The sequence below is a fragment of the Eleutherodactylus coqui genome, chromosome 2 (genome assembly GCF_035609145.1).
Source record: "Eleutherodactylus coqui strain aEleCoq1 chromosome 2, aEleCoq1.hap1, whole genome shotgun sequence".
Taxonomy (NCBI): domain Eukaryota; kingdom Metazoa; phylum Chordata; class Amphibia; order Anura; family Eleutherodactylidae; genus Eleutherodactylus; species Eleutherodactylus coqui.
The window spans coordinates 163,611,994-163,624,059 of NC_089838.1; the positions used below are offsets into that span (position 1 = coordinate 163,611,994).

At 42.6% G+C, this 12,066-nt stretch overlaps 1 protein-coding gene across 3 annotated transcripts in view; it reads left to right on the forward strand.

The window, feature by feature from the left end:
• Window positions 1–12,066, forward strand: part of TUBGCP6 (tubulin gamma complex component 6) — a 46,189-nt gene continuing 34,123 nt past the window's right edge. For 2 of the 3 annotated variants that reach the window (XM_066591872.1, XM_066591874.1), the window contains exons 1-4: window positions 1–79; window positions 4,403–5,223; window positions 8,146–8,309; window positions 9,037–9,247. In XM_066591872.1, coding sequence (XP_066447969.1) covers window positions 4,477–5,223; window positions 8,146–8,309; window positions 9,037–9,247 — 1,122 coding nt within the window. In that variant the 5' untranslated portion in view covers window positions 1–79; window positions 4,403–4,476. Of the gene's footprint in view, window positions 99–4,402; window positions 5,224–8,145; window positions 8,310–9,036; window positions 9,248–12,066 lie in introns of all 3 variants that reach the window. The other variant, XM_066591873.1, reaches the window with a different exon arrangement.

Consider the following 12,066-nt stretch of genomic DNA (forward strand, 5'->3'; position numbering starts at 1 on the left):
GCCCGCAGCACCGGAAGTAGAATGTAATGGAGCGCGGCGGCTCAAGCTGTGGAAGCGGGGATGGCGGCTGTGTGTGCGGGTGAGAGGCGGCGGATGGGGTGCGTTCTGTACATGGCTATGTGCTGAGCCCGCGGCTGTCTGCTGGGCTCCTTACAGTAGTATCTCTGTACTGCCCTCATATACACTGCATTGCGCTGCGTAGTAGTAGTGGTGCTCAGTCCCCGGTCCTCCAGCATCAGGGACAAGTGGCCGGAGCTTCGCTCACCTTACCTCGTGTGTTCTCATGAGACGTGAAGTAGAGCTAATACTATACTGGCCCCTGCTCGTGCGGTCGGGCCGCTCTCACATCTACTGTTGGGCTCCGTTACGGCTTTCTGCTAATCTCTTCCAGTTTTGGAAAAGAGCAACTGAAGTAAAATGAATTTTAAACAAATCTGTCTTTTTCCCATTGAAGTCAATCCTAGAAATAAAAAAACAGATGTTCCCATCCGTATCTGTTATGTGTGACTAACATTTCTCTATCAGGACCAATACAGAGATCGCTGCCACAATCGTTTAGTTATAGAAATAAGACGGCTGAGGGGCGAACTAATAACTATGTATAGATATATCAGGGGACAGTACAGAGATCTCTGCCATCATCTATTTATACTCAGGACTATGACAAGGGGGCGCTCTAATAACTATGTATAAATATATGAGGGGACAGTACAGAGATCTCTCCCATCATCTATTTATACCCAGGACTGTAACAAGGGGGCGCTCTAATAACTATGTATAAATATATGAGGGGACAGTACAAAGATCTCTGCCATCATCTGTATAGTTACAGAAATAACACTGCTGAGGGGCGATCTAATAACTGTATAATCTATCGGGACAGTACAGAGATCTCTCCTATCATCTATTTATACCCAGGACAGTGACAAGGGGGCGCTCTAATAACTTTGTATAAATATTAGAGATGAACGAGTATACTCGCTGAGGCACATTACTCGAGCGAGTAGTGCCTTAGCCGAGTATCTCCCTGTTCGTCTCTAAAGATTCGGGGGCGCGGAAGAGCGGGGAAGAACGGAGGGGAGATCTTTCTCCCTCTACCCCCCCCCCCCTCCCCCGCAACTCACCTGTCACCGGCCCCCGAATTTTTAGAGACGAGTGGGGAGATACTTGACTAAGGCACTACTCGCTCGAGCAATGTGCCTTAGCGAGTATACTCGCTTAACTCTAATAAATATATGAGGGGATAATACAGAGATCTCTCCCATCATCTATTTATATCCAGGACTGTAACAAGGGGGCGCTCTAATAACTATGTATAATATATGAGGGGACAGTACAGAGATCTCTCCCATCATCTATTTATATCCAGGACTGTAACAAGGGGGCGATCTAATAACTATGTATAATATATGAGGGGACAGTACAGAGATCTCTCCCATCATCTATTTATACCCAGGACTGTAAGAAGGGGGCGATCTAATAAGTTTGTATATGAGGGGACAGTACAGAGATCTCTCCCATCATCTATTTATACCCAAGACTGTAACAAGGGGGCGCGCTAATAACTATGTATAAATATATGAGGGGACAATACAGAGATCTCTCCCATCATCTATTTATACCCAGGACTGTGACAAGGGGGCGCTCTAATAACTATGTATAATATATGAGGGGACAGTATAGAGATCTCTCCCATCATCTATTTATACCCAGGACTGTAACAAGGGGGCGATCTAATAAGTTTGTATAATATATGAGGGGACAGTACAGAGAGTTCTCCCAACATCTATTTATACCCAGGACTGTAACAGGGGGGCGATCTAATACGTTTGTATAATATGAGGGGACAGTACAGAGAGCTCTCCCATCATCTATTTATACCCAGGACTGTAACAAGGGGGCGCGCTAATAACTATGTATAAATATATGAGGGGACAGTACAGAGAGCTCTCCCATCATCTATTTATACCCAGGACTGTAACAAGGGGGTGCTCTAATAACTATGTATAATATATGAAGGGACAGTACAGAGATCTCTCCCATCATCTATTTATACCCAGGACTGTCACAAATGGCGCTCTAATAACTATGTATAAATATATAAGGGGACAGTACAGAGATCTCTCCCATCATCTGTATAGTTACAGAAATAACGCTGCTGAAGGGCGATCTAATAACTGTGTATAATATATCAAGGGACAGTACAGAGATCTCTCCCATCATCTGTTTATACCCAGGGCTGTGACAAGGAGGCGCTCTAATAACTATGTATAATATATGAGGGGACAGTACAGAGATCTCTCCCATCATCTATTTATACCCAGGACTGTAACAGGGGGGCGATCTAATAAGTTTGTATAATATATGAGGGGACAGTACAGAGAGCTCTCCCATCATCTATTTATACCCAGGACTGTAACATGGGGGCGCGCTAATAACTATGTATAAATATATGAGGGGACAATACAGAGATCTCTCCCATCATCTATTTATACCCAGGACTGTAACAAGGGGGCGCGCTAATAACTATGTATAAATATATGAGGGGACAGTACAGAGATCTCTCCCATCATCTATTTATACCCAGGACTGTAACAGGGGGGCGATCTAATAAGTTTGTATAATATATGAGGGGACAGTACAGAGATCTCTCCCATCATCTATTTATACCCAGGACTGTAACAAGGGGGCACTCTAATAACTATGTATAAATATATGAGGCGATAATACTGAAATCTCTCCCATCATCTATTTATACTCAGGACTGTGACAAGGGGGCGCTCTAATAACTATGTATAAATATATGAGGGGACAGTACAGAGATTTCTCCCATCATCTGTATAGTTACAGAAATAACACTGCTGAAGGGTGATCTAATAACTGTGTATAATATATCAAGGGACAGTACAGAGATCTCTCCCATCATCTGTTTATACCCAGGACTGTGACAAGGAGGCGCTCTAATAACTGTATAAATATATGAGGGGATAATACTGAAATCTCTCCCATCATCTATTTATACTCAGGACTGTGACAAGGAGGCGCTCTAATAACTATGTATAAATATATGAGGGGACAATACAGAGATCTCTCCCATCATCTATTTATACCCAGGACTGTAACAAAGGGGCGCGCTAATAACTATGTATAAATATATGAGGGGACAGTACAGAGATCTCTCCCATCATCTGTATAGTTACAGAAATAACACTGCTGAAGGGCGATCTAATAACTGTGTATAATATATCAAGGGACAGTACAGAGATCTCTCCCATCATCTGTTTATACCCAGGACTGGGACAAGGAGGCGCTCTAATAACTGTATAAATATATGAGGGGATAATACTGAAATCTCTCCCATCATCTATTTATACTCAGGACTGTGACAAGGAGGCGCTCTAATAACTATGTATAAATATATGAGGGGACAATACAGAGATCTCTCCCATCATCTATTTATACCCAGGACTGTAACAAAGGGGCGCGCTAATAACTATGTATAAATATATGAGGGGACAGTACAGAGATCTCTCCCATTATCTGTATAGTTACAGAAATAACACTGCTGAGGGGCGATCTAATAACTGTGTATAATATATCAGGGAACAATACCTTGAACAATACGTTGAAATCAATGTGGGGGGGAAGGCAATCTGTTCTAAGGGCCCATCCATACTGGTAGGGTCACATGCATGTAATAGATGCGAGAATCGTACATGAAAAAGAGTAAACCGTATGTATTTTAACATATGTTTACATTTTTCAATTATATGTCGATGTACGTTTTAATACATTTTGATCTGCTTTTGATCATAGAAATGTATACGTTTTCCTTTAATCTTAAATGCCATTAAAGTGTTAACGCTGTGAGTCTTTTGTGACCGCGTGTGTGCTGGGAGTTCAGAGAAACGGATGTAAACACAAACCCATATGGTTTCCATTGAGTGCAATGCAAAAAAAAAATAGTTTTTACCTCCTTTTTTTTGTAAGACATAGAAGTGTGGCAGGCTATACTTTTTGATCCCACAAAAAAAATGCATGTAAACGTTTGCTTGCTTAAATGTAGTCAAATGTGTCCGTTGTGTGCCTACGTTTAACCCACTATAGCCTATGGGTCTATGAAACGCTATGCTTTCATCCACTTTTGGAGTAAAAATGTTTCACAATGATCATATGACTGTGGACACGAGCCCTTCATGATAGAAGGCGACTGTGGACACGGGCCCTTCATGATGGAAGGCGACTGTGACCGGGGGAAATATACATGGCCTGCAGCTTTATAGTTTCCTATGACCTCCTATATTGCCAGAAGTTACACTGAGGGGTATATTACCCCATATACATTTTTTGTTTTACCTGTGATAATTGAGTAATCTCTAGCTTGTTCTGCATTGTGTTTCAGGTGTCGCTCTTCATACGGCCCGACGTGAAGCTTAGTAAAGCCTGTTCCTGAGAGCGAACTGTGTAGCCTTCAGGATGAGTAGCATCACTCAGCTTTTCGGGGACCTGTGCGAATCACACTTGACAGGATTTCCATGGAAAGCTGGTGTTGGAATTAGAAGCCAAAGCAAGAAGAGAACCAAAAAACGTTTCAAGAGATTGGCCTATGACGCTCTCTTCATCCACTTGTACCAAGAAGATGCTTGTAAGCTGCAATCAAAAACCACTAAATTGCCAGTGAAAAACAAAATGCTAATGCTGTCCTTTGATTTGCGTATGGGTGGCATGAATTCAGAGGCAGAGCGTCTAGAGGAGCTGCTGGAACAAGTGGAAACGTTTAGCGGTGAACACTTCACAGATTTGTGTGCGGTACTGGAGCTGTTAGTAGATCTTGCAGGCACAGGGCCACCACAAGTCCTGCCACCAAAACGAGACCTCTTCAGAAATAACAAATATGTGGATAGAAAGCCGCAGTATCAAGGCTACGACTATTATGATGTGAGCGTATTTGAAGCTGACATCGGGACATTCTTGGCATATCAGGAGTGCGACATAAGCAACACTATCAGCAGCACTCTGCAAATCATGGAGGCCGCTCCCGGCACCGGGCTTCCAGCCATGGGACTTTTCTCCCAGAACTTTTCCAGTGGTGACAAGTTTGAGAAAGAAACTCGTGTATCGCTCTTTGGAGCCCTCGTTCACACTCGAACTAGTGATATGGATATTAAATTGGATCTACCTCCAGTACCGGACAATGCTGACCTGTCTGGGTTGGCCATAAAAGTATGTCTTTTAGATGTGTATCATTAATATGTCCATCGCTAAAAACAAGGAGCAGAATAGATACATTTGCTAACACTGTATTTTTTTTCAGCATCCAGACAAAAACAGATATGGTTTGAAATTAGACTTTTCCATCACGTCAGCTCTCCCTTAGTAGAGGTTTCCATGTTGGGGTTGGTCCAGTCTGTGTAGCTGGATTCCATCACAGCTTCCCCTGCCATCTTATGGTTTATGCACATGACCCTATTAATAATCTATATTGTATGGTTCCATTTAGTGGAAACGGTTTACTTTGTGAACTTTTATTCAGATGAATCCAAGGACGTAACATCTGTCACTGGGTGTGGGAACTCAGAAAATATAATGTTGTTCAGAGGTTACAACTTGGGGTGATTTTAATTGAGACGATCTGTTCGGCAACAGATGCCCGACAGGTTGTCCCAGCAGTAACCGTTCCTGTGCTTTTCCACGGGGATGAGCATCACTGAATGAATGGAGGTGGAGCTGGCTGGGGATTATTCTGTCCACCATCCTGCATTCACAGTAAGCAGGCAGTCCATTTATAAGTGAATGACTGCCTGTTTACATGGAACAATGCATCATTCAGTTTTCTGCATGCAGAAACTGAAAGATGAATCAGAAGGTAATGAGTTCTCATCCGTCGTTCAGTCGCTATGTGCATTTATACTGAACGATAATTGTTCAAATTTTCGCTGGATCGCGGCAATCTGAACAATAATTGTTCACTGTAGAAGCACCTCTAGGTCGGTTGTAGAGATATGGCTAGGTTGGTAATGGGTGGGCTAACATTAACCCATTTGTGACAAGGCACCATAAATCTATGGTGCTTGGTTCTGGACAGGTTTAAAGCTCCTGCAATCTAGCAGAAACAGGTCGGGTACTTGGCTGTCTATTTACAGCTGGGTTGCAACTTTTTAACAGTCGGGAGCAGAGAAACCATTTAATCCTTTCATGCCGTGATCAATCGTGACCGCAGCCTGTAAGTGGGTCATAGGGGGAGGAGGTGCTGATGGGCTCTCACGGTAGCTGTAGGCCTGACAAAGCCCTCATTCTCTACCGTGTTACTCCGCCTATGAGACTGTGCATCCTGCAGAGTTTTAGTAGGCTGATGTCATGTGCATTGTTTACTGCATTACAGAAGTAATGCAGTGTATTATGCTAGCGATCGAACGTTGGCAGCTTCAATTCCCCTTCAGGGTGTACAAAACTGTGTGAAAAAAGTTAAAGTTTAATCTTTAAAAAAATGCAGTGTTTTAAAAGATTTAAAAAAATTCCATCCAAAACCCTTTTTAAAAAAAAAACAAAACAAAAAACGTATCCCAAAATGGTATCAATAAAAACCGAAATCTCTTCCTGCAAAAACAAGACCTGACATATCTCCATTGGTGGAAAAATAAAAGCAGTGTTGGTTTTGGAATGCAGTGAAGCAAATTACATTTTTTTCTTTAACTCCTTAACGCTAGAGGACATACAGTTACATCCTGCAGCTTTGGGGTATGTATGAAGAGAGATTGCGGGGGAAATCTGGCTCCACACGTTGCGGTTGCTACCTGTTTCTTTCAGCTGGCACCCGCCCACAACAGCACCAATAAGCCGCGCTGATTATCAGATCTATTAACCCTTCAAATGCCGTTATTAATTCTGAACGGCATTTAAATCCCCTGACCAATGTTCCAGAGTCCCGTTTGCCCCCCCACCACCACCACTTTCCTCCCTGTGATTGAGATCGTGGGTTGCTGTGCGGGTGTCATGGCAGCTGGAGGCCTTCTGAAAAGCCCCAGGGCTGTCATAGTAGAATGCTTATCAAGCCATGCCTGTCAGATCACGGTATAATCAAAGCATCGCAAGTTCTTGTTCCTCCTGGGTACTAAAATAAAGAGTAAATATAAGTTTAAGAAAGTTTTATTAATTATTCAAAGAAATAAAAAGTAGTAAAAATGTAAAAAAAACCTTTTGCCGTATTTATCATATAAGAATCTAAATAATTAAACAAAATACATATTCGGTATCGCGGCGTCTGTAAAAGTCTGATCTATCCAAGTTATGCATTAATTACAGTGAATGTCATTAGAAAAAATAAATCGCCAGAATTGCACTTTCTTTGGTCACCCCGTCTCAACGAAAAAAATGTAATAAAAAGCGATTAAAAAGTCGTATGTACTTCAGAATGGAAACTACAGAACATCCCACACCAAGTGGGCCATCGCAAAACTATGTCGACAGAAAAGTAAAAGAGGTACGGCAGTCAGAACATGGTGACCGAAATTAAGTTAAAAAAAATTAAATATCTTTGAAAAAAAGTAAAAGTTGTACAGCTAAAAAACAAAACTATATAAATTTGATAATGCATTAATACTACTGACCCATAGAATAAAGTTATCAGGTCATTTTTGTTGCAGTGTATGCCGTAGAAACAAAACTCGCTCAAAGATGGCGGGATTTCATTTTTTTTTCTTCACTACACTTAGAATTTTTAAAAAGTTTTTTAGTACATTATATGATAAATAAATAGTGCCATTGAAAAATATAACTCGTCCCGTAAAAAACAAGCCCACAGACATCAACGTCGATAATTTTTTAAAAGGGACAGGGAAAAAACGAAAGTGGGGGGAAAAAGGGGGCCATGTCTCTAAGGGGTTAAAGAAGTCTCTGAATTTTGTAAAAGTAGTACATGGCTTTCAGTAGGTCATTGAAAAAACCCCCCAGAAAATAGCTTGGTCATTATGGCACAAAATAGGCCAGTCATCAAGGGGTTAAAAAAAACTTGCTGCAGCTTCTGCTTGTATCTTGCGGCTCCTCATTAGTTATTGATGTGGGTCCCAGCAGACTGTGTACACCTGCAGTGTAATGTGTGCTTCTTGATGTATTTACTCTGAGGCGTCTCGGCGTTTTTGCCTGCAGGTCCCACAGAGTATTGATCAATCTGAAGATGAAGGCTTCCAGTCCGCATCAAATATGACTCCTGATTCTCAGTCCGAACCAAACGTGACACCTGATATTGATCTGTGGGAGGCAATCCTTACGTACGGGCCAAGTAAACGGCGCTGTTGGGAAAGAATAGGATTGTAAGTCACAATTTTTTTTGTACAGTTGATCATATTTTTGTCTTAAGTATCTGAAATCATTTGCAATTCAGTAGCATCCTTTAGATTTCAAGATTTTCTACTGCTCCCTCTGTAGTCCATGAGATGAATGGCACATTATACATCAGTCTGTGTTAACTACAGAATAGCCTCTAGGTATTTTAAAAGGTTTTCCAAAATTAAATGATCGATGACCTATCCTCTGGAAAGGTGGTCAGTAGCACATTGGTGGGGTCCGACACCCCCGCTGATGAGCTATGTACCAGAAACACACAGCCTTGTGCAGCGGCATGACGTGCTACTGGGGCTCAGTCCCATCCCAGTGAATGGGAGACGTGTGCGGTACCAATTTGGGCTCTGCAGAGTTTACGAACTTCTGTGTTTCCGGTACATAGCAGCTCTGGAGAACAGCTCATCAGTGGGGTGTCAGACCCCCGCCAATATTGGGGTAAGCTAGCAGTAGTGTCATCCTGGAAATAATTTTAATTAAGAGAGTTTCTGATCCTATAATTGTATATATTTTATGAATTGCAAAATATACTCTATTTTGGCTTCTTTTTTGTATAGCTGAATTCGAGAAGCTGTGTTGGTAATTCTTCAGTATATTAAATCCTACTTTCAAGCTGTGGGTTTAGCCTTTTATCTTGCCAATGGTGTAATAAGTGATACACAATATTATAATAGATTGATAATGCCATTTCTGCTGTAGTCCTCCAGGTAAAAGAGAGGATCCCTACCTCACCGAGGCAGGCCGAGAAGCTTTTGACAAGATGTATAAGATTTTTGAGGGAAATCTACAAATCCTTAGTAATACAATTCTGCCATCCCCAGCACATGTAATGCTGAAGGAGTCGGAGCTGGTGAAGGATGTCCTCAATGTTCTCATTGGAGTTGTATCTACAACATTTTCTTTCAACCAGGTAAATCCGTGTTTCTATGAGTTAGTTAACACTACTAAACCCTTTCCAATCCAATTTTGGATTCAGGGCTTCCTAAAAGGCTTTCTCTTTTTGCTGTTATACAGTGGTGCCATCTGCTGGCTAAAGCCAGTGTGTGCGCGCGCCAGAGAGGCTGCGACAGCAGAATGGCTGGCAATAGATAGCAAGAATACCCTGTCGGACGTCTTCTGACATTGGAGCTGTACAAGCTTCAATCAGAATGTAGGAAGACGTCAGACAGTGGATTGGAAAGGTTTAAGCCAGTTTAAGCCTCTCTGTGCTATGCTTGTTGCAGATGTTTGTGGATTTTCGGTGCAGAATCCTTCCCAAACTACTGTACAATGCTAGTGAATGGGACTTGCAAACCCCAGTCATACACCATGGAAACGCCTCAGCTGGCACCCACGAAGGGACAATCGCCATAGAAATACGGCTGACATATGAGTGTAGCGGATGGGATTGGAGATTACACCAGTATTGGCCTTAACCTTCAGTCATATCTGATCACCGCTGTTAAGCAGCTTTACAGAGTGAAGAGGGTCAGTTTGTCCACAAGCGGTCTCCCACAATGAGATTATGGGCTGTCATGGCAGTTTATGGGCTAGTGAAAGCTCTCGCATCTGCCATGAATTCGAACCTATGTATCCTTGCCTGTGGCATCACTTCATAGACTGCTTTAAAAGACCATCATAAGTTGAAGTTCCCAGGTCGGACTTTAAAAGAAGAAAATATTAGATTTTTTTATTACCAAAGAATTAAGTGTAAAAAAAACTTTCCCATTTTTAGTGTAAAGAAATCTAAACCTAACACACTACATATCCCGTATGATGAATGCTGTCAGAATTGCAACCCTTTTGGTTGCTATGTCTTGAAGAAAAAATTGACTGAAAAGCAATCCTGTTGTACCACCTCTAGCTTAGGTACAAGATGTGATACGGGCGGGCATGGAGGCTCTATTGCCCTGTTGGGTCACCTTTAGCTGGGCTGTAAAGTGTGATACATGCAGGCATGGAGGCATACAGGTTCCGTATGGTATCATGCAGCATATCGTTCCATATAGTAACTAAGCCTGTAGATCATGCAAAGTCATGGGCTGTCGAAGTTGGCATCCCCGATGGTCCCATACATGTTCTACTGGCAATAAATCTGGTGACTGGGCAACCACGGAAGTGTGACAATGTTGTAGGGATATTCCGGTGACACCCTTTGTGACCAGCCGAGCATTATCCTGCTAGAAAAGGCCTCTTGGGAGCCCTGCCATGAAGGGAACACATGTGGCTGCAGGATGTCCTGTGCATATCACTGAGGTGTCTTTGTCCCTCCTACCACTACTAGTGGTGACCGACTGACCTATACAATGGCTCCCCAGACCATCACACCAGCAGTGGGGGCAGTATGCCCCTCTGCAACAAATGCAGGATTGAGACGCTCACCACTAGGTCTCCAGACATGAACATGGCCGTCGTCTGCTCCCAAACTAAACTTGAATTCATCGCTGAAGACAACCCGGTTCCACTCCATAGCAGTTCAGTTGTTCACGATACCACTGCAAACAGAGGTGATGGTGGCTGTCAAAGGCAGTACATGTAATGGGCACCGTGAGATCAAATGTCCTTCACCAAAGCGCCTTAAAAAAGTTCCAACAGACACAGGGACCTGTAAAATTGGACACCTGTCTCTGGATGGCGGACAAAAAAAACTATCTGAGCTGCTTGTGCTTGTTGGACGATCAGACGATTCTCTCTACTGGTGGTTTGTTGAGGGCGTCCTGAGCGCAGTCGCTTTGTGTGCATGCCCTCGCATCCACTGGTACCAACACCTAACGCTGGTCAGAATGGCCCAGTTGGCTTGCAATTTCTCGGTGACTATCCAGCTTCTCGCGTTCCAATAATGCACCTCCTCCCAAACTTTAACTAGACAATATTTCTTTTGATTACATCGTAGAGGCGTATAGTCGTCAACAAGCTCTACAAAAGTTAAAGAAGAGGTCACTACACTCTGCCTGAGGACGTGGTGATGGCAAAATCGATAGAGGAGTTTAAGAGGGGACTAGACTTCTTTTTAGAGTGCTATGATATTACAGGATATAGACGTTAAATAACCAACGGGGTTGTTGATCCGTATCTTGAAGTCAGGTAGGAACTTTAAACATTGATCCAGGGATTATTCTGCCTGCCATTATGGAGTCAGGAGGGATTCCCCCTCCCCCAAATGGGCTAAATTGGCTTCTGCCTCATTGGGGTTTTCTTTTGCCTTCCTCTGGATCAACAGGGGGGCGAGGGGGGTGGGAACAGGCTGAACTAGATGGACATTGTCTTCTTCCAGCCTAACATACTTACTATGTAGGTAGCCTCTGAGAGTCTCTTTATAGGCCAAGGGTTAGACCACTTTTAGGTCCTCTGGTGACAAGACTGTTCATCTAAGCACGCCACAACTTTAATCATTTACATATCTGCCTGACATGTAACTGCATGCAAAACAACTCCTTCTAGGGGCTTGATTTTTTTGTTTAATTTTTTGAATGAGAGTATACCCAAAATGGTACCAATAGAAGCTACAGCTCATCCCACAAAAAGACCTCACACAGCCCCTTCAAACATAACAAAACGTATAGAAAAAAAATATTAGAAAACTTTACAAATTTGGTATCTACATTATTATATTGCACTGCAGAAATAAAGTGAACATGTAATTTTTAAAGTGTAGCTGCGCTTTCTAAAAAAGCATCTGAAAAGTAATAGGGACATGTCAAGTTTTGATCGCAGAGGCCTAGTTGCTGACCCCCACCGATAACTGTTCCC